Below are 23711 nucleotides of genomic sequence, written 5' to 3'. Positions count from 1 at the left end.
ATTTCTGTTCCCATCTGGAACCCCTGCAAGGCCCTGAACTTTGACAAGCCGCTTGGGTCAAAAGGAGCTACCGACAGAATATCCCAGCCACTCCCACAGAGGCAGCTATAAAGGCTATTAGCCCCACTGATGTCAGTCAAGTGTGCAGTGGTGGATGGAAAGCATTAAATGCCCCAATAAAATTAGAAATTTATTTTCAAAGCCAAAGGACAGAAAAAGATTTTTTTGATCAATTGATCAATTCCCTGTGAACATATGACAGGCAAAAGATTCATTTTTATCTGTGTGCATTTCAGAGCTACCAAAAAAAAAAATCCTCAACTGTCACTCACACAATAAGATGCGCTATGAAGCCAGGCAGGGAGTAGAGTAGAATTTGGTTTTGTATAGCTCCTTTCATATTTAAGGTGCCCCAAAGCATTTTACAAAGCAATGAGTTAGATCTCGTAAATTCAGGAGCCATTATGCATCCTGTAATAGCTCAAATGGCACTTTAGACATTTGGACTTGACTATATTTTATTGACAGACAGGGAATGTTGCTCAGGACTATGGGGTTGTCCCTTAGTTGCCTGGTAAGTGCCAGAGGATCATTAACTTCTGCCTGCAGAGTCACCTGGGGCAGGTAGAATGGGACCTTGATTTCAACATTTCGGCCAAATTGCAGCACTTCTAGCCATGCATCAGCCCTTCATTACTGCACTGCGGTGTCAGCATTCGAGCTGAGCACTCCAGTTCTGTTGTGATGCTGCAGACTTGTGTAGGGATTTCTCCTGCAGTAGAGATGGGAAAGGACTCCGTTGTAATGTATATGAAAGAGATTCTTCATTGAGGCTGCAGGCTGCAGACAGAGCCTGCCTTTTTCTCTGGTTCTCTAGCTAAATACAGCACAGTGCCACCCCAAAGCGCTCCCCTAAACCCTGGCCTGGTTTAAAGCATTACGGAAAGGACTGCTGACTAGTGTACAGTGTGCATCTATACAGAGGGCACAGGTAATCTTTGTAGCCCAATGTCATACATTATATAGAGGTATATTCCATCCCTGAGATGATTTTCAAGATTGGATCTAAGGTACCAGTATTTGCATACTCCTTAGCCAGTCAAGGTTCTGACATGGAATTCAGTGTGGGGCAAAGGCCCATCACATGGGACACAAGAAAACAACTTGTTCAGGAATCTTGAGATGATACAGGATTAATTCCTTCAGTATAAGTAGCATCCGGTTAAATGGATCTGTATTTCTGTTGTGAATACTTTACGCTGGTAGGAATTACCTCCAATTTTTGTGGAATGATGGGAAATCTGGATCTATAAAGAGGAACCTCATGAGTGGGTTACTGGCTACTGAAACTAACAAATGCTTTCGAATTGCTAAGCTTGCTTCCTAGCCATTTGTGAAGGTGCCCACTCGATGCTTTGCAGTCTTCACACATATTGTTTTCTCCAAGTATAGTTTCCAAAGAGATTCTTCCCTCCCGCACCATCATGGTCCTCTGAGACTAGCGATAGAACCCTTTTGACCTGCTTCTATATGAAAAGGTTTTATGGGAAAAACCCAGACCAAATGCAACAGGATTTCAATCATTTTCTTACATCAGAACTAAATTTGCCCTGTGCCTTTAACAGTGTATCTGTATACCACTGCCCTCTAGTGCCTGGAATGTGTCAGATCGCCTCAGAACAACATTTTTATGTTCTCATTGCTAGCTGGACATTTTCATTTAGTTTCAGTTTTTGAAAACCACAACAATTCAAGGTTACCAGTTTTCATTTTCCCCATTCTTTCCTTTTTGACACTGATTGCAATCAAACGAGGTTTTTTTTGGGGGGGGGGAGGGGTTTCTGTCACCTTTTTTTCCCCTCTCCCACCATCCTTCTTCCTTTTTTCTTCTGTTTCTTTCCCAAGTTTCTCCAATGTTGTAAAATTTACGAAGTGGTTAGAGAACAAGCGAAACATGAACTGTGACACTGTGATTTTTCCAAAGTTGAGGAAATTTGGGAAAGTTACCGATTCGCCGAGCTAGAAATAGCTCCTTGGCTTCCCAAAACAGTCTGGGCTTTTGCAGCCAAAGTTAGCATTTTGGCGTGCAGCAGGTTTGCTGTTAACTAATGACTCAGGAGACACCGGATTGCCTATAGCCAGAGGTCATTATGCTATCTGACCCTAGATGAGTATTGCCAGTTAAGGCATTCTGAGACAGGCGTAGTCCTTAGCCTATGTGCAACTGGTTTACGTTTAAACAAGACTTGTGTGTCTCAGGTTTTCCTCTCCAATCAGCATACTAGTCATTATTTTGCCCTGCCCAAAAGATGAAAGCCATTAATGCGTGTCGGAAAGACAAGAGTTGCCTAAGCCCACATACGTATATATTTATGACTATGGACCTGATCTCAGCTTGACATTTTGACTGCTTTATTTAAAGATAAGGGGGAAAAAATCCCTCAAAATGCCATAGCCACATGATAAAGTGAAAAGGTGCCAACAAACATGTAGAGCAGAGAATGTGTTACTTGGGGTAAGCTTCAAGAAAAGGTATTTGACCTCTCCCTGCCTGAAGTTCTTGCACACAGATGCTATTAACAGATTTTGTTTCAACACACACGCACGCAAAAGTTGATTAAAATCCCTGCTAGTTTTAGTGGTAATTTTTCTTGACAACGTTGTCTTAGAAATGTGCTAATGTAGAGATGAAAGCATGAAACAATAAAGTACACAGAGGGAACCACTTGAAATGAAGTATAAACTGGCTGAACAGATGAAAATAAAACTACAATGGAAAGAATCATGTAGAATGACTATGGGCACTTTGCTTTCAGAGGCAAGATTACTCTTTTCTCATATTAAAACCAAAACCCCACTAAAGTCTGCTCTCCTAGCCCCCAAACATAGCACTGCTGCTAGTGAAAAAGCCACCCCGCTGAGCGACAACACCGACCTAAGCGCCAGTGAAGACAGTGCTATTTCCGCGGGAGAAGTTCTCCCATCGACATAGTTGGGGGTGGATTAATTAAGTTGACAGGAGACTTCTCTCCTTTCGACTTAGAGCAGCTCTACCAGAGAGCTTACAATGGTGCAGCTTTGTTCCTTTGGATCCCCCCGCACCCATTTACTGGCACGTGGAATATTCACTGTTGGTTGTTCATACTGTGTCTGTTGGTCATCTAAGTCACAAGTTATTGATTTTGCTTCCAAATTGGCCAACCAAACAGGCGAATAATAAATAGGCCACATAAAACTTTTTGCTATGGAAGTTGATATAAATAATCATGCTAAGGTTATTGTGAATTCTGGAACCTGAGGTCATTTTATTATTTTGTTCAGGATCAGGGCCTCGTTGTGCAAGGTGCTGTACAACCACTGCGTTAACAGGGGATGCCCCAAAAAATTGGTGCTTTGAAGTCTCTGAATCAAATCAATAATCCTTAAAATCTAGCTAAACCTCTCTCTCTCTCTCTCCCTTTTTTGGTTAAAATCTCTTTCCAGTCAAGAAGCAAATTGAACTGAAATCCAGAGGAGTGAAGCTGATGCCCAGCAAGGACAATAATCAGAAGACATCAGTGTGTAAGTTTCGCTGCTCCTAGATATGCACTCTTTGCAAGATGATCTCCCTGAACATTTCATATGACAATAATCTCTAAAATGTTGTCACTCTTAAAAGGTTTAATGTGTATCCCTCCTCCTTCCCCCTGGCATTACCACATCACCTCCTTCCAGTGCTCTATTCACAAACATGTACTAACTCCTTAAACTGGGACTGCAGGGGAGCTGGTGCATGTGTGTATGTGTATATATACTGTATACATATATCTGTTGTTATAGGGGGTCATTACTTTTGTGTTTTCTTTTAGTCTTAAGAGTATCCAAATGCAAATGAATTTGAAAACAAACACATTTATCTAGTGTAAAAGTAAGAGGAGTCAGACCTGCAATGAGGAAACTATAGACAGAAAGTTTAGTGAAGAAGGAACAATAACGGTGGTAGTAATAGCATCTTTGCTCTCTTTGCAAGTTATTTGACTTAATTATACCTCCCTACAGAAAAATCATACCACTTTGCTATGGAAGGACTAGTCACTGAAATGCAAACTTCAGCTGCATCCCACATCTCTGTCAGTTTCTTATGTAAAATGCGTATAGCAGATGAAATCTATTAGAGAGGTGCCTAGGAGGTCATTTTGTCCCCAGTATGTTTTCCTGCTCCAGTAAGTGAACCCATTTGGACCTTCCAACTTTGTAAATCAGAAGTGACATTCAGAACTTCTCTAGGCTTATGTTTTTAGACAGATGACTGTGTTCTTAAAGGGCCTCCCTCTCTACCTTTTGTGAGATTAAGTAGGAAAGGTTTGAGTCAGAGTTGAGCTGAATTTTGGATAAATTTGGCTCTTGACAAAGTTTAGCCCTTTTGGACTAAAATAATCATGTGTGAGAAAAAATAGTTGCTCATCCATTGCGTAGTACATGATGCCCATCCAAGATGTACCATTTTGATACATTGTATCTCTAATTCCAGCAGGGAAAATTCAGTTAAGAGAGAAATGGACACAATGAAAAAAATATAAAATGTCACTGAGCGTCTATCTGAAATGAAGTTCTACTCCTTGGCTCAGTTCTAGCTTCAACACCGGTGTGTTGATGCCCTCTGGTTACTCGGGAAGGATGAGAAATCGGCTAGTTAGGCATGGTTGGAGGAAACACGTGGGATTTTATTGGGATGGAAAATCCACATGTCCAAGTTACTTCTGGCCCTATGAAAGACTCTAGCCAAGAGGAGTTTGCCTGATCCAAGAAGCTACCATCAACAGTCAGTCTATGCATTGATGGTTAACGTACGTTGGAAGGTACCATTCACTTTGGTATTGGTTTGGACACTGGAACTCTTAGAGAGGTGGGCATTGTGGGGGGGGATGGGGATACATTTTGTTTTGGACACCTCAAAGGTGGTGGGGGTCCTTATCTAAAGAAAAGCCTTGGCCTGGATTGGAATCCTAATTTGCTCACACAAAGGTGTTCCAGACAAAGAACTTGTTTTCTTAATGGAATGGTGCAGGGCTTCCCCCATTTAACATGGTCAGGAGCGTCGGGTTTCTTCCACTCCCTAACTCCACCAGTTGTCATTGATCGTTACGGTGATTCAAAAAAACCTAGAGTAGCAAAATAACGATGCATCCAGGCACGGGCTAAGAATTGAATGTTGTGGTTGGCTGTGCAGCGATCTGGTGACGGTTGGTTCTGATTCTGGTTTCCATAATACAAGGCCACCGCGGTCATCGGCCCTCGAGGTGGCCATCTCAGCAGAAGCGCTGGAAATAAGTGGGAAATAGAGAGTTATGCAGGCTCGGCTCAGACTGTCCCCATCCGGTGGATACGTGACTCGTCACCAGGAGTGTCAGTCCAGCACCCTACATAATGCCAATTTTGCACAGGGCAGAGCTGCCCCCTGAAGCCGTGGGAGGCAGATCAGCTTGCAAGCAGTTGATCTAAAAATACATGTGTGAGAAACTATGACCCAAATTCCTTTCTGTTACCAGCTTGGAGCCTGCCACGGGCGTTGGGTGTTCAGCCCATTCAGGTCTTTCAGAGAAATTGTTGCTTTGCTGAACCGTAGCCATGGATGGCTGCCAGTTTCCAACTGGCTAGTTAAAGCCTGCAAGTTTCACATGACCCATTGGTGGCAAAATGTATTTCACATCTTTAAACATGTCTCTTGTGTGCCTAGAAATAAAAATGGGAAATAATTTTATCTATAAGTCCTCGTGCAAATTGTATTGCATTGAATGATGATGGAACATTTTAATGTGAAATTTTACATCTGCTGCATATTGCCCACTTCCCCTAAAATTAATTGGACATCTTTCTTTTAAACATGCTTTTTTTAAATTGCTTTGGAGAATAAGCAGAAGAAATGTAGCTTAAAGCTGAGCCTTCACTTAGGGGATTATGTTTTAGGAGTCGCTTTTCTGTCACCGATACTAATTGAGAGAGAAACTTTTTTCAACATCGGCAGCATTCCCGAAGCTGTGGAGTAGTGTAGATATTGTGTACAATATGAGTATTTTGTCCTTATGTAACTAGCATGGGAAAGCATCTTTTCTAGAGCATCTTTATTTCCTCTGTTGCCTAAATATAAAAATAACAGAAGTAAGTTTCTCTGATCTTTCAACAGGATATTCCTAAACTTTTGCTGCTGAATCTTGTTGGAAAGAATTGTGTGCAGTAAGGGCATTTTCCAACTTGCTTAGATGAGAATTAAAAGAATGTCAGAGGTGCTGAGTAGAACCTAGATTCCAGCCAAGTCAATGGGAGCTGCAGGGTGTTTATCACTTGTGAAAAACAGCTCACTTAATTAGGTGCTTAACTATCAATTTTAGGGTCTGGTTCTCCATTACCCTGTACCTTGTGCAGTCATTTACAGCACTACAAAGCGAGTGCCATACAAACATACATCATCGCCGTTCTGATTTGGGAGCGTTCTACAGACGCATTGCACTGGGGTAAGTGACTGCAGAAGCAACAGAGCATCAGACTCTGGATTTCTAGCAGTAGGCATCCAATTTTGAAAATATAGGTTGAAGGGAGGAATACTATAAATGTGTCTCTTGTAAATTGCGAATAAATTCAGTTTCTCATAAAGTCTGAGATGATTAGAAGCTGGAAACTTGTGTGATGCTGGATTTCTGGTTTCCTGGTGTTCAGAAGAGGTGTCTGGATCCATTCATTTACTTTGATCTATTCTAGAGAGAGAGCAGATAGCAGTGATGTGGGTTTGGAAGACCCTTGTGTTCTGGGGTAACCAGATATGGCGTGTAGCACACGGACACCTTTTCGCGTAAACACAGACTAAAATTGCAAGCTCCATTTGGAGATTAGCAACAAAACAGACACGGTTTGAAACCATCCAGATGGTGGTGTCTCCATTCCATGGGTCCCAGGAAAGACATGATGCTGAAAGTTTCCAGAACCTTGGTGGAAGTGGCCAGCACCTCACAATGTCAAACTCTTGTGTCCTAGATCCTTCAAACCTGCTAGCACCTGCATAGCTTGAAGCATGTGAATAGTTCCATGCCTGATCCTGAACCACTGATGTCAGTGGGATCCACTCACATGCTTAAAGATACCTAGGTGCCGAAGTGCTTTCTTGGATCGGGAACACAGTAAGCATTTGCTGTGTTGCTATCAGGGGATCATCTCTTTATATATGAGAAGTAAATTATTCTCCCTGTTACCGGACAGAGGTTTGCATGGGAGTAACTGGAAGCGGAGTTTGCCTCTTAGGGTATTTCTGGGCTGGGAAAAAAACGTATTCTTAACGTGGGTTAGTTAGCTTGGGTTAAAATAGCAGTGAAGCCACTGCAGCGTGGCTTTTAACGCTGGCTAGCAGCTCAAATCAGAGCCTGCAGATGTGTGTCTACACAGCAGCTGGGAGACACACTCGTGTTGGCGGGCTCATGTTTGCGCCCTAAAAATAGCTGGGGCTGGAACTCGGGCTCTCAAGCCTAACTCCAGCCTGAATGGCAGCATCTACACCGCTGTTTTCAGCACGCTAGCGTGAGCCCTGCTGACACAAGTCTGTCCGCATAGGCTTGGATTCTCACTCCCAGCTGCAGTGTGGACATAGTCTAGAAGAGCCTGGGTGTGAACTCAGGCCAACCCAAGTTAAAAGTGGAGCTGCTTTGTCTTCACTGCTATTTTAACCCAAGTTAATTAACCCCAAGTTAAGATACCCCCTTTTTTCAGTGTAGTCAGACCTTAGAAATCATCCAGCTTCATTTGTACCTCTTCAGAACACATGATGGCTACTGAAATCCTATTTTAAAATAGAAGAGCTTGCTTGCATCTCTTCTCTGCTTTCCTTGAACTGAGAAACTTTCAGGGGGGGAGGGGGGAGTTGTACCTCTCTATTAAATACTTCTCTTTTATCTTGTAGCTCATATTAAACAATCCTAAATTCAATAGAAAGCTGCCCCCAGGAGAGGCATCAATGAAATTCCTTTATTAACGTGAGGGGGAAAATTGAGGATCATCCTCTTTAGCTCTTCTTTCAGTAGAAGGAGTAAATTACTTTGGCAAACAATGCAATCACAATTGGCTGCTTCTGAATAGGGGATGGAAAGAAATTAGAGTTGGCAAAAGGAGAAGAAGAGGGAAGGAGGGGGAGAAGAAAACCCCCACAACCCTTTGGGGAAGAAAACTCTCGAATCTGTAATTTATAAAGTCAACAGTTCATTAAGACTGAGGCTTATCGTTTCCCACGTAACCTTGAAGAATTCATTGACAACGCCAGAGCCCGGAGCTCAGCTCAGTCAAACCTCTTGTAAAATGAAAGCAGACCTGCCAACAAATTGTCAGCATGGCAAATATGGTTTATAGCCTCGCGCAGGGTTAAATCAAGGCATTTCTCTCTCTTTAAAAATAAATAAATAACAGAAGAGGGAAGGTTTGTGCATTATAGTCAGAAGCCAGAGTTGTGGGTGAGCCATCCAGTGCATCCTCTCCCCTCCTTCTCTCTCACTCCCACGTTTACATTTATAATATCCCAACTACCAGGACATCCGGGTGACTTTTCTCTCTCCCCCTGCTCCCTATTTTATCACCCGACCTGCTGGCTTATCTGTCCTTTATTAAGTGGATATTAATAACATGCTAGCGTACAGGGAAATAACCATTTCCAGGAGTCACCGATGTGATGGATAGTTGATTGTTGCTCCTCTGGTGCCTTTGGGTTATACGTGACTCAATTTGATGTCCCACTTCCTCGGGTCAATTCCGATGGGCCACTGGGCTCCAGTTGCATCGCCATCTCGTATGGGGCTTAGTACGTTCAATGGAATGGATTTGAAATAAGTAACTTTGGAGGATACATGGATAATGTTATTGTCTTTTTAGAAAGCTGCAAGGAAGACTCTGGGTAGGGCGGTACGTGCTGTCTGTGTTGTTGGAAGCTGCTCTGCAAGATGCTTCGAGAACTCAAGTGCTTAAATGCTGACCCATCCCCAGTAAAAGTATTGGAAACCATGTGACATATACCCTGTGTGCATATCTGCCCAACAATGCATTTTTGGTCTGGGAAAAGGCATAGGAATGAAAGAAGAAATCGTAGCGTTTATCACCTTGAACACTTGTGACTTGTACACTGCAAATATGGTCAACACCCACTCTCCCTCCCCGGGCCTTAGACCATTTTTTTTCATTGTCGCGACATCTCTTCACATACATGAAAGTTAGGCCCAGCAGATTTGCCTTGAGGTGGGTAATTCATATCACGTGGGTGCAGGGAGGCGGAATAGAATTAAGAAACCCAAAGGAAAATCGAGTGACTTGATTGACCCACCCTACAGACCTCTCCTTTCCCAGAACTGATTAGTTATTTCCAACACTTCCATCACCCCACTGGGTAACACTGATGGATGATGTCATTCCCACAAGTACCTTGTCCATCTTTAAAGAGCTGATGTCCTGCTCAAGGGTCCCTCTGGGAGGCAGATATTTGTTGCTGGTTTTGTTGTTTGTGAAATGTTTCCAGTGAAAATAACTCCTTTCCTAAAACATGTTCCCTTGTTCCTGGATTCTGGAGGCCATTTTACCCTGACCTTTCTGTTTGTTTGCTTTGGCAGAGGCCATCCAACCCCTTCATTGCTGGAGCCCCATATCCACCTTTCCTTGCTGCTGATTCCAGTTGATTTTCCAAGGACACACAAAGCACTTCCAAGGTGCGCTGCATCGTAGCAGATCAGCAACCCAGGAATGCATCTTGTTTAGCAGCCCATGGTACATTTAGCAGCCTGATTTTCAATATAACATAAGTATCACTTGCATGGTATTAAGACAGATAGAGCACATGTCTGGCTGGATTGCCTCTGTCTGAGCCACTGTGCTGGGTTGCATTTCAGTGCATCCCTCAGTGGGCTTCAGGTCTCAAAGAAATTACCCTTTGTCATTCAGCTGGTTTTCCAGGTTGCGTACGTGTTCTATTCTACAGCTTCTGCTCCCTGTTTCAGACTATCAAAGCTGTGCAAAATGTTTGCACCAAAATGCAAAGTGCTTTCCTAGTTCGGGGTTTGCTTAAGGACTGCGAAATTCAGGCCAGTTGCCTTGATATCTTTCTTGAAACTGGCAGACCCCTCCAGCAACTCTGGGCCTTCTTTATGATTTCAAATCTAAGTTACACCACATTCATTTCCATTGAAATCCAGGTAAAACATGGAGCTTTCATCTGTGTTTTGCTTTGAGGATCTCTGTGTGTTTGAGTATGATGTTCAAAGGGGGAGTGGAGGATTGGTGGTACAAATTCTCACCTCTCATAACCAAAGGAAATATTTTCACAAATCTCTGTGAAGGAAAAACCACTGGGTATTTGGCAGCTCTGTTAACTAATGGAGGTGCCCATTCAGGAAACAGGTTTTTTTTTAATGGCTGCCTACATTATCAGATGATTCCTGTCTAATCTGACACTGTATTGCAAATATATATAGCATGATCTTCTTCTGTAAGGAGGAGTTCCCTCCCAGCTTCTCCACACATTCAGAGTCCCCCGGATATATAAAAGGTGGCAGCAAATTTTGTTGTTCTAAAACATAGCAAACAGGAAATAAAGCGTGGACCACTGTATTGATGCTATTTCTTTTGCTTGTTTCCCTGGATGCTCTGGCATCCCTGAGCCTGTGTGTACAAATTAATCAGAGCGTTCTGAGGATGCCCTGGTATCCACAAGGTTGGAAAGACGCCTCTAAGAGAGATTGCTCCTAGAGCCTGTGAAACATGGCACTTGGAGACAGCAGGACACCACATCTCCCCTTGTGGTTGCGTAGCTCCTGCAGTGTGTCAAAGGAGTTGGGTGGTGCAGCCTGCACTAAGATCCTAGCAAGCATCTGGGTCCTGAAGATACGCAGGCAGATGCTGGGTTGGGGTGAAGAGGGCAGTTTAGTGAAAGGATTGTGGCTGAGGCTGAAGGTGAAGAATCTATTTTATACATATTTTAAATCCTTGTAGAGCAGCAGTGGCAAAGAGTGTAAGATGTCAGGATTAAGGAGAGGGAAGAGAAGGGCCTTGTTCTTCATGCCTCTCAATGAAGGCATGGCATTCAGATACTACGGGGATGAGCTGTGTAGAAAATCCTTTAGAAAGAGAGGTGTTGTGTCTGCCTCGGCATGCAGCTGAGGACCTCCATCCCGCAAAGGCATGCTCCTGTAGCACTGGAACCAAAGGGGAACCTGTATTTGCTCTAACAATATTAAGGCTTCCAGCATGTGTCAGCCGCAGCTCCTTGTAAGGCATTGGGATTAAAGCTTTGAACCCCTGGGAGCAGATGGCTCCTTCCATCCGTCTGAGAGCAGCGGTGTCTCACGCACTTGGCAAGCGCAGTACCTAACGACAAAGTGGGGTTTAACTGTATAGTGAAAAATTGCTAAATGGAGCTTTCTTGCCTTTAGCATACTCAGTGGTCTGTGGGACCGTGTCTCCACAGACCGTGCATGTGCATCTATTGTTCCATAGAAACGTTTCCTCACCCCTACACCTTTTCCAGCGTGCACGGTGTCCCGTGGCACTAACGCTGCGGGTACACTCATGCCGTGTGAAAGACGTGCTTTCCATCGGATTGCCATCCAATCTCGAGTGCTCTGAAGGCGTGTAACTGAGGGGATGGTTTGGCTTCCTTTCATTTAGTGAGCTAGGCCAAGGCAGGATGGAAGCATGCTCATTTATGTTTCATGCTTCATCGCTTCAGCATCATTGCCGAGAAATGCCACATTCTTTCCCTGCGTCTTTTCCTCTGCGATGTGAGAAAATTGAATCATATAGACTTCAGCCACTCCATGACAAAACTGTTCCTTTTCTGATATTAGTGTGCATGAAAAAAAATTGGTTGGTGGTTTTCAAAATGTAAAATTGAAATCAACATATTGCCAGAGCTCATTTGATCCTCGTTGGGAACCATCCATGTATTATCCATTCTCTGAGTCTACGCTTGTTTGCGCCATTTGACAGATTTGCGGGAGGAAATGGGAAAGGGGTCAAACGTACAGATGTGTTTATTCAGTGCTGATGCCTCTTGTTTATAAGCAGCTATATCAGGTTGCTCCATAAAAGTTTTCATATTCAAACGTAATGACTTACTTTAAAACTTTAGACTGGCTTTTATTTTGGGCGGTTTGTATCACACATCCACCTTTTATTGAGTTGTTTTCTTTCACTGGCACCAGTCAGATGGGAATTTGATGGGCACTAGGGACACACCTTGTCATGCTGCAGGTGGCCTTTTTAACAGCAGTCTTTGGAAACATTCTCTTTAATTGGTATAATTTTGCAAAACGCAGGACTTCTTTTACAATGGTGCGTCTGTAGTGTAACGAAGAGAAAGCCATGTTGCTCACTGGCATTGAGCAGAAAAACATGGTGCATAAATTGAGCTGAAATGACTTCAGTTACGCTTGTTTCCAAATTAAAACAAAACAAAAAGCTAATGCATTCCAACTAGCAATTACCCATTTTCTCTTCACATCCACCTACCCCAATACAGTCGATATAAGATGATGTTTTCCTGTGCTATTCTATCTCTGTATGTGCTGTTTTTGCTTTGTAGTAACTCAGGTTGGTGTGTCCCAGGGACATAATATGTGTCCAGACCCTGGGATTCCAGAGAGAGGCAAAAGAATAGGCAACGATTTTAGGTAAGAACCTTGTATGTGTTTCTTCTGCATGCAACAAAGCTACTGTTCAAAACCACCATATGGGCTTTGTGTGTTGTATACTCTTTCTTTAGCAACCCACTGTACACCAATAAATGGTTTATGTCTGAAAATCTTGCAGTGATAAGTGACATAGAAAAATTGTGTGTATGTGTGCGTGTGTGTGTGTGTGAGAGAGAGAGAAAGAGAGGGTGTATAATCAGCCTTGTAACCAAGCTTTTGCAATCAGGATTCTTTGTAATTCATTTTTTCCTTTTGGTTAAGTGCAGCAAGAAATGTTTTAAACAAACAAAAGGCCTTGTTTTACATTAGCATGAGTCACCGCAGGGCTCTGTCCATAGAGGCTTCTGAGACAGCTTCCCAGAACGCTATGTCGACCCTTTGTCAATAAGCATAGGTACTGTTGGATAATTGTTCTCGTCTAACGGTTAAAACAATGCCTTTGTCCTACTTTAGTAGCTGGCCTTCATGTGAAGTGTGCAGGAATAAATCAGCCAGCTGTTAGCAATGACAGATCAATAGTTAATCTTATTTCTCTGTCGACTGCTTTCTGTTCACTAAAAATGTCTAACCTGAAACCATCAAGTTCCCTGAAATCCACAAAATGGATTTGTGAGCGAGGGAAGAAAAGGGGCTGCAAACAGAGTTCTTAAATACTATGTGCCAGATTCTCAGCTAGTGTAAATCATCACTTCATTTTTGTGAATTGGGCTGCACTGGGTTACACCAGCTGAGTCTCTGGTGCTAAAACAGTGGAATTAACCAGTGTTTCCAGCACTCGGTGATTTTTTTTTCTTATTTATTTTGTCATTTATAAAAATGCTGAGCATGTAATGAAGTAGGGCGCAAACCTATACTTCTGCACTGAGGAAATGTCTCCTAAAGTCATGTTGAAAGCTCTGGCCTCCTATTAGACTATAATTGCCTTAGGAAATGAGCTCCCAACACAAGCAAATGCATGAGGAAAGATACTGACCATTGTTCATCCCATCCTATGCCCTGGAAGCCAGAGAACTATTGTTATTCACATTATGGAGAATCACTGAGGAGTCAAAGAAGGCAAAGGACAAACACTGTTGCTTTGTTAGTTTCTCCAATGCTAATTAGCTCCCTTTGGTTCTGTCTACTAGGTTAGGATCCAGCATCCAGTTCACCTGTAATGAAGGCTATGATTTACAGGGCTCCAAGAGCATCACCTGTAAGAAACTGAGTGACATGATCGCTGCCTGGAGTGACCAGAGGCCGGCGTGCAGAGGTGAGGGAGGATTAGGAGTTAACCTAGCTATGGTGATTGATGAAAAATCCAGTTTCGTAACCCTCCATTCTATCCTTATGTTTGTGTTTGATAAGGCCTTGGTCTTTCCACTTTCTCCTTTTCTTACATCGGAATTCTTTATCCACTCTCAGGAGTGCGGTTGGGAATGGCCTTTAAAGGGATGCTCTCACGTTGCTAAGATCCAAAGGAGTCGTGTATCTTTTTGGCAAAGCCGATGCAACTCCTACCTGTGGGGTCTTGCAGTCTCTTCACTCTCTTCTTGTTTGGCTCACTGCTCGTTCACCCTGCAAAGAGGGCCCTGGAATGGGTGCCAGGACTCCTGGTTCCACTGTCTAGCTCCAGGGCAAGTTGGCAGCTGCCAGGGACAGCGAAAACTCCCTAAAACTGAGGGGGGGAGGGGCTTGGGCACCCAAACCATGGCCCCACCCCCTGCGCGGCCCCTTCCCCCAAGGCCTCGTCCCCGTGCTGCTTCGTCCATCCAGGAACTCACCCCCCACTCACTCCTCCTCCCTCTGTCGCTCCCCTTACGCCAGGTAAAACGTGGGAGGGCATAACCCTCCCACTTTTAAAAGTGAAAGGCCATGGCCCCCTGCCTCCCCATTCCGGCACCCTTGGCAGCTGCCCTCCTGCCAAGTGGGGGGCATAGTGCCTGCCTAGCTCATGGAGGGCTGTTAGGCTTAATTATTTCAAGCTTGTCAAGTGCGGTGAGATCTTTGGTTGCAAGGCATTAGGACAGGGCCAGATCTACCATTTTTGCCGCCCCAAGCGAAAAAGAAAGGCCGCCCGAACTACCGAAGCAAGAAAAAAGCCGCTCGGCCTGTACTGCCCCAAGAATGGACGGAGTGCTGCCCCTTAGCATGTGCCGCCCCAGGCATGTGCTTCCTCCGCTGGTGCCTGGAGCCAGCCCTGCATTAGGGGAGAACAAAATATTGTTGTTAAGGGGAGAGGCCAATGCCATCCGCTCAGCCCAATGGTGGAAAACCCAGTTTGGTCACAGAAATTGGCCCCACTTTCCCAGGGGGTCACTAGAAACAGCAAGGGGGAAAAAAATTAAAAAGATGGAAGCTGTGCACAGTCCCCGGATGGGTGTCGCTTTCAGAATAGCACCTCTGATACCTGGGCAGCCTGGCGCTGCTGAGGCTGGCATTAACTGAGCAGTTTGTGCTGCCTCCATGGTACCGGGGTCACTCTAATTGCTTCCCTCTGGTGCATGTGGTTTTCTCTATGGGAGGTTGTATCCTTAGAATGGTTTCCCTCTAAGTTATCAGGTTCAGTGATGATGATGATGATGATAAAGACATCTTGTTAGGTCTCTAGCAGAAAAGAGCTATCGCCACATAAGTGTGCACCGCGGGGGAAGGTCACTGATCTTGCTTCCTCCCGCAGGCTATTTCCGCAAGGCCTCATTGACGACACAGCATTCCCCCCACCTCCCCTTTCACGGGAGCCTGGGAGAGATGACTAGGAAATGGCATTGTCTAAACAGGTCCCCTCCTCATCGCTGGAAGAAATACAAGCCCAGAGCTTGGTCGGCCATTGCATTGAGCCTGGGCCGCCATTTACACTAGTGCGAAGTGGGGACATACCACCAGCAAATCAGAACGGTTGTGTTTTGCAGTCACTTTGCACTGGTGCGAACGGCAGCAGGAGATGCTGGGCAGCGGCGAATCAGGCCCCCAAAGTCAGTAGGTAATACAGTTTAAGATAGGATGAGTCCACTCTATGGGGAAAGTCTGGTGCGCGGGGGAAGTGGGGGTAAATGACAGCCCCTCATAGCCCATTTGTGAAGGGTCTCCTAAGAAGTGCTGAGTCCCACTGATGATGGTAGGAGCTGAGCTTGCTCAGTGCTTAGCAGGATTAGGCCTTTGACGTCAGCATTGTAAGCGGCTTTTGCCTTATGTGCACACTGTTGCACTTTGTGGCGCAGTGATCTCTACACACCCCTGGCCCATTTCCCTGCTAGATGCTTAGTCATGACTGGATGAAGTTACCTTTTCCCCCTCCACACACACATTCTTTTACACATATATATATATAGTAGTTGGGATGCAAAAATCACATACCTGTCTTTGGTGTGACAGCGATATATCAATACTGCACTCAGAGCTGGCTGCACTCAGAGCTGGCTGGAACATGGAAAGGATTTTCCATGAAAAATATCTTTAAAACAAAACAAAACTTTTTTTCATTTTTTTTTTCAATGAAAAATGGAAACCAGAAAAGAATTCTGCTTGGTTTTGGATTTTAAAAATCGAGATGTTTTTGTTGCGATACCAGAACATTTTTAAAGAAGCAAAACATGTTCAGTTTGAAAAATAGCTATTTTTTGGCAACAATTTTTAACCAACTGTAATTTCAACAAACTTGCTAGTGTGCATGTGTACCGTTGCCATTCACTGGTGAGAATGGGAATGGCTCAACTGTGTTTCATAGGCCCTCTACTGCTGTATGTACTGAGATACCACAGTGTTGAGTGTATTATAAACATTTAGAGGTAGTAAAGGCTTGTCTCCTTTAGCTCAAAAAGGAGGATCTTGGACTTTTGGAGCAGGAGGACTCAAGTTCTATCCCCACTGAATATGTTTCTGAACATGTTCTGAATCTGCAGCATGCTGACAGCTGTGAAGCTGTAGATGGGCACAGATTTGTTGCAATACCATTAACGTGGCTGCAGATATTACATGTTAATTAATTAATTAATTAATATGGGAGGGATAGCTCAGTGGTTTGAGGATTGGCCTGATAAACCCAAGGATGTGAGTTCAATCCTTGAGGGGGCCACTTAGGGATCTGGGGCAAAATTAGCACTTGGTCCTGCTAGTGAAGACAGGGGGCTGGACTCAATGACCTTTCAGGGTCCTTTCCTGTTCTATGAGATAGGTATATCTCCATATATTATTATATTATATTATTATAGAGAACGGTTAAATAAATAAATAAATTCCAAGTAAAGTCAACCCGATAGTTTAGATCTTAAATGATCGCTATGCCTGGAAGGACATGAGAATGGCTTGTCTATTTGCTGTCTTTAGTAGCTTCCGAACAGTTAATAAATGATGACTTGACTTGACTTTCATCCCAACCAGAATGTCCGGTATTTTGTCTGAACTACCAGCTTCTGTACCTGAGGCTCTTTCCTTCCATAACTGATAGCTCTCTGCACACTGCCCATTACACTTGCCATTTCAAAAGTAATGGACCGTGCTGTAGTATCTTTGAAGGCTGTTTAATGCTCATAGGCTACAGAATTGCCCCCCTTTCGCACTAAGGGCTGGTCCACACTAACCCCCCAGTTTGAACTAAGATACGCAACTTCAGCTACGTGAATAATGTAGCTGAAGTCGAAGTATCTTAGTTCGAACTACAAGGTACTTACCGCGGGTCCACACGCGGCAGGCAGGTTCCCCCATCGACTCCGTGTACTTCTCTCGCGGAGCAGGAGCACCGGTGTCGACGGCGAGCACTTCCGGGATCGATTTATTGCGTCTAGACAAGACGCGATAAATTGATCCCAGAAGATCGATTGCTTACCACCGAACCCGGAGGTAAGTATGAACGTACCCTAAGTAATGTCAGCTGACTCACTGAATGTGGTTGGTTGAGTTCATCCAATGGTATTGCAGTGGGTAATGTATGCTTCGTTTACACTTGGGACTGTTAACCCACGGAACTCACTGCTAGAGCATAACATTAGAGCCAAGAGTTTAGCAGCATTTTAAAAAGCTTAAGTATTTATATGAACAATAAAACGTCCATAGTTACATTAGATGAAATATTTATAAGGGATATATAAACCCTCATGGTTTCAGGACATAAGCTAGCCACTAACTGCCTATTGTTGGGGGCAGGGGGGAGGGGGAGAAATCTTCCTTATAGCCTAATTTTGGCAATTAATTGATCTCTGTATAGGTAAATATGCCCAATGGCCTGTGATGGGATGTTAGATGAGGTGGGATCTGAGTTACTACAGAGAATTCTTTCCTGGGTTCTGGCTGGTGAGTCTTGCCCACATGCTCAGGGTTTAACTGATAGCCATATTTGGGGCCGGGAAGGAATTTTCCCCCAGGGCAGATCGGCAGAGGCCCTGGAGGTTTTTCACCTTCCTCTGCAGCGTGGGGCACGGGTCATTTGCTGGAGGATTCTTTGCACCTTGCGGTCTTTAAACCACGATTTGAGGACTTCAATAGCTCAGATATAGGTTAAGGGTTTGTTACAGGAGTGGGTGGGTGAGATTCTGTGGCCTGCATTGTGCAGGAGGTCAGACTAGATGATCATAATGGTTCCTTCTGACCTTAACGTCTATGAGTCTATTCCATAGTTTTTCATTACTCTGGACCTGCCTACACATTTAAATTATACCGTAGTTATACTGGTATAATTCAAGTAGTGCACACGCACACACACAAAGTGTGAGCACCGTTATATCGGTTTACAAATACTTACACCAGTGTAGTTAAATCCTGTATCAGAAGGGGAGTACGTGATATTGTTATAAGCACATTTAAACCATTAGAACTGAGTCCTCATTAAGGCTTTTGCTGGTATAAAACTAAATTTGAAAACATCACCCCACTAACTGAAACAGTTATATTGATAAAACTTCTAGGTGTCGACTAGGCCTACATCTCAGAGATAGTATCTGTTACTAGACACTATTGGAAACAGAATATTGAGCTAGAGAGACCATTGTTCAGATCCAGTTTGGCAGTTCTGATGTGACTTGAGCCTTTATTTCTAAGCGTATGTAGTGGGGCGACTGCCCCACTCCCTGAGAGTGTGGGCTGCAGCAGACCAGTGTGCCCGCACAGACGGGCAGCCAATTAGAGGAGGGCTTGTTGGGAGCCAATCGGGGCCCAGATTGGAGACAGCCAATCAGGGCCGGGCTCAGCCCTATAAAAAGGCTGCTCAGGGAGAGGAGAGTCAGTCTGTTCCAGACCTTAGACAGGGGAAGGTCAGTCTCCAGAGCTGGGAGACTAGCACCGCGGACAGCGCAGTGCTGGCCAGGCTCAGGGAGATCTAGCCCGTAGCCTGCCTGGCTGCAGGCCCTGAAGGGAAGGGCCTAGCAGGTGCAAGGGGCTGTAGGGGAAGCGGCCCAGGGAAGTGGACAGACGAGGGGAGAGAAGGAGGACAGCGAGGCTGCCGCCAGAGGGTTCCTGGGCCGGGACCCAGAGTAGAGGGCGGGCCTGGGTCCCCCTCTACCCCCCTTGCAGTGCACCCAGTCATCGGCTGTGGGGAGCGGCCATTACAGACTACACCAGATCCCTGACAGGAAGGGGGCGTGGATGGACAAAAGGGCACTGCCGGAGGGCAGTGGTCCTGAAGAGGACACTGTGAGCTGGTGAGCGACGTGGGCTCAGACGCCAATCAAGGGTGAGACACTGGGTGGGACACCACCAGGAGAGGGTGCTCCACTGGACTGAGCTAATTCCCAGAGACAACCTGCAGGAGGCACTGGCTGGTGAGTCCCAACCCTGTCACAGGGTATGTCTATGCTGGAGTTAGAGGCGTAAATTCCAGCTTGAAGAGACGTACCCCCACTAGCTCTGATTAAGCTAGCGCACTAAAAACAGCAGTGTAGCTGCTCTGGAATGGGGTGGTTAGCCCATTCCATCACCCATGCAGCCACAGCTACGCTACCTTTTTCAGCATGCTCGCTTAATGAGAGCTAGGGCAGGTATGTCTACACCTCCAGCTGCAATGTACACATACCCTAACAGGTGCGACTGGAAAATGTCCACACGCTGGGGAAGTTAGGATTTGGATCAGAGTCTTAACTTCATGGTTCGGACTTATTTTCAACAATAGAACAATGACCCTGGGGAAAAATGGATCCTAGTAATAAAGACTGTCCTGAAATTAGCAATGCCATATATGCTAATGAACCAGCTCGTTGTCCTTCTGTGATCAGCCCCACAGAGCATTCATGCCAAACAGAGGCAACGGAACATGAGGCTGTTTGTATTTTTAAGTAGTAGTCTCCATTGTTGTTTCTTCCCCTGCATGGAAGTGAATGCCTCTAATATGTGTTATTGTTTTAGGATATTTGATTGAACGGCAGGTCTCTGATGAGCAGTATTTTCCCAGCAATGCTCATAAGTACTCCATTGTCTAACTATCAGCAAAAAATTGACTATTGTGTTGTGCCTGGGGATGCTTCAGCAAGACGCATAACCTCTACCCAGTTATTATTCCCTTTATGTACGTAAACTCCTTTGTAAGTATCCACTTTCTAGATTCAAACCACCAGGAGACACATTCAGCAGAGGTGCGTGGATGGGGGCTGTGTTGAGAGGCCGCTCTGTGGGCTGTGACGAAAAGAACTGTTTCCATTGCTTCGCTCAGCATGCAGCGGCACTAGGGCATTGGGGCTGGCCTACAGAGACAGCTCCTCCGAGCTGCCCGAAGCGGTGCTAGCTCTTGGCCTTCATAACCGTCTGTTCTGTGGTGCTTTGGGACACGGGATGCGTGTTCAAAAGCTGCTGAAAGACCTGCACCAGGGACTGGGCTCTGATAGAAAAGTAGGAGGAGGCTGGTCAGATCAAAGTGCAGAGACCAAACCTGCAGGTAGCTTAGGGTCACAGAATAGTCCAGTGGGGCCATGACGATTGTAGCTCAGCCATTGTTAACAGCTCTGTCTGCATGGGCATATATTTTGTGGACACTCACACCCCAGGGTGGGCTAGAGAGAGAGAGAGAGTGTGTGTGCACTAAGGATCCTTGATCACTGGAGGTGAATTTCACAGTGTTGTCAACCTCAAGCATTCAAAAATAAGTCTGACCCCCCAGTATTTTTTTTTTAGTTGGGCTCTTTTTATTTGCTTTCTGAGACTTTAGGGTGCACTGGGGTCATGTTTTCATTCTTTTCTCTGCAATCATAAAAGCTAGACACCTTTTTTTTTTTTTCTTCAATGAAAGCTGAGATTTTCATGCAATCTCTTCATCCTAGCAGCTGGGCCTTTTATTTCAGGAAACTCGTGATAAATTCTTGAAAGTTGGAAACACTGAATTTTCACCCCTCTGAAGAGGGACCAGCACAAAGCCTGCATGTCACTTGAGTTCCATCTGAATCCTACCTGAAGGATTCAGTGGGATGTTAAGAGGTTCATAAACTTTGTGCTGATCTCCTGCCGCAAAGGACAGAGAAGAGGTTTTTCACCACAGTGCTGATTTTTCACCTTTATGTCGCTCTCCCTCAATTCCCATCCAGTTCTCCCACAATAACTGGGCTTCACCCAGGCCCTGCTTAATATGGTTCAGATTGCAAGCCCTTCTATTTACAGCTTCAACCGAGACATGAACGGCTGGGATAGTTGGACCAATGCAGATCACAAAGCCCAGAACAAAGTGCATGAGAGCTGGTGTCAAGGCATTCTTACCTGAACTTCCAGGGGAGACTCAATGAACCCAGAGCCTGATCCATCTCTTGGGGAACAGTGCAAATGCTTTGTTTGATAAATCTTTTCCAACCACAACCTGAACAACGTTCACGGCATCAGCTGCTCCCCACTTCCCTACCCTTAACGAAATACAGAAAACCCAATCTACCTACCCTTAGCAGAGCTGTCTGTAACCTGAAAAGGAAGAAGAGATAGAGATGCTATGAAGTCAAAGTGCAGAACTCTTAATGCATGATAGCAGGGTCCATATAGCTGGTTAATGCTCGGCCAGTAGAGTGCAATAGAGTTATACCCTGGCTTGCTGTTGTGTGCTAAAAGGTTGAGTGGACAAGCCTGTAGTTGTAGTGTACGCAGGGCCTTTAGAACAAAACAGTCATACTGGGTCAGACCAATGGTCTATCTAGTCCCGTATCCTGTCTCCGATAGTGGCCAGTGCCAGAGCTTCAGGGAGAGTGTACAGAACTGGAAAGTTGGAGTGATCCGCCCTTGTCTTCCCCTCCCAGCATCTGGTAATCAAAAGCGTGTTAAAGCCCAGTAATCCTGCACATTATGGCTTTCACTAGGAAATGAGCAACTAGCCAGCAACTGGCAAAATATGGATGTCCCCGTGACCCAGCACCGGGAAATGTGTGAACGGAGTTTTACTTAAAAGGACAACATATACGGATGCCCATCTAGGTCTTGGTTGTTTTGGTTATGTTTTCTTTTTAACCAGCATGTATAATTGTGATGTTTGTAATGCTAATAATGAACAACTTGTAATACTTTTAATTAAATCCCTCTGAAGCCCTTAAAGTCATGAATTGTTATTTCTTCAGTTCTGCTTTTCCCCCACTTTTAATTTCCTCTGCAGATTTTTGCAAGGCTTTAGAATACCACCTGATTCTTTGAAACAAGTATAGAATAAATTGAATCAGCGTAAGAGGATATTTGGCATAAATATTCGACACTCTAAAGGAAATTTATAGCATCCTCTCGTTTGAGATAAGAAAGGATTTGCCTGTGTTATTACGACTCTGTGAATCAACTTAATTTTTTTTCATTCCTACTCTCCGTTTTTTTTTTATATGGTTTTGTTTTGGTTTGTTGCTTCTTATTCCGGTTCCAAACCATTTTTAGCATTGTTGCTGGTTTTATATTTTTAGTTTTTAAATGACAAATTCCTTTTCCTTGAAATGCAAAGGTCATTCTGTAATGGGAGGCCACTTTGTATCTAACTCCTGATTGTCCAGCCGGTAGGCCACTAGCCTGTGACTTGAGAGACCTAGGTTTAATTTCCTGTTCTGCCACCGACCCCCTGTGTAGCCTTTAACAAGTCACACAGCCTCTCTGTGACTCATTTCCCATCTGTACCATGGGGATAACACCACTTCCTTGCTTCAGAGGGGTGTTGTGAGGATAAATCCATTAAAGATTGTGAGGTGCTCAGATACAATGGTGGTGGGGCCAGATAAATATGTAGATGGATCTTCTCAGCTCCTCTGCAAGTGACTCTTCAGTTCTACTCCATTTCATCCATGCTGTCTATGAAGTTCAAAGGCCCGTGTGAAATTTCCTATGCTTTGCCCGTGTGTATGAGCAAACGGAACCTACCCGTGGCTAGTGAAACCCTTGGAGTTACTCGGGGCTTGATCCGAACCCTATTGCAGTCAATGGAAAGACTCCCATTGACTTCAGTGGGCTCAGAGAGCAACCACTTTGGACCTCATCACCATATCCTTGCATAACTATTTACTGTCTTCTCCGCTATCTAAATGGTGCCCCCTACTGCTGATGCCTTCGTGCTGACAGCAACCAGCATGATCCCTTCCAACTTCATTGGCCACAGCCATTGAGCCTATCGATTGGGTCCAGTCTACCAGTGCTTCCACCCAAAGTTGTTTCCCTCCTCGTTGCCACTTACCAGTCACAAGGGAGCAGCCTCCTTTAAGGCGAGTACAAAGGGTGCCCATGGATCTCAGGTTAACAAGATACAGCAATCACATCAGGAGACTGACCTCGGTGGGGCTCGTTTGGAATAAGAGAGAAGCCCTGTTGTGAACCCGTCCCGTTAACAGGAGTTCCATTTGTCCCCATCAGTGGCAGGATGCAGCATCACAGTGTGAAATCACTGACCGGGGGAGCCATAGGGAAGAAAGGAGGGGGTGAGACTTGGATCGGGAAGTAGAATGCCCCCAAATATATGTCAGTGTGAAATGAAACCGATCAGGTGAAGTAGGAGGGACCTGCTTTACTTTACACCGCTTCATGGTTATTTCACTTGCTGCATCCCCCAGTTTTCTGGCCCTCGGATTATAAATTACACCCTTTAACACCACCATTTCCAGTAAATTTGGCCCAGAGTTGGTTGCTCTG

General features: G+C 44.7%; 1 protein-coding gene across 1 annotated transcript in view; it reads left to right on the top strand.

Annotated features, from left to right (window-relative positions):
- CSMD2 (CUB and Sushi multiple domains 2) overlaps positions 1 to 23711 on the top strand; it is a 563976-nt gene that overhangs the window by 282353 nt on the left and 257912 nt on the right. The window contains exons 7-9 of the mRNA XM_065576901.1: positions 3484 to 3561; positions 12578 to 12665; positions 13814 to 13938. Of these exons, the coding sequence (XP_065432973.1) occupies positions 3484 to 3561; positions 12578 to 12665; positions 13814 to 13938 (291 nt within the window). The remainder of the gene's footprint in view (positions 1 to 3483; positions 3562 to 12577; positions 12666 to 13813; positions 13939 to 23711) is intronic.

This window comes from Chrysemys picta, chromosome 23, assembly GCF_011386835.1.
Source record: "Chrysemys picta bellii isolate R12L10 chromosome 23, ASM1138683v2, whole genome shotgun sequence".
In the NCBI taxonomy this organism is placed as follows: Eukaryota; Metazoa; Chordata; order Testudines; family Emydidae; genus Chrysemys; species Chrysemys picta.
The sequence above is the reverse complement of the archived record's forward strand: the minus strand, read 5'-3'. Positions and strand labels throughout refer to the sequence as shown.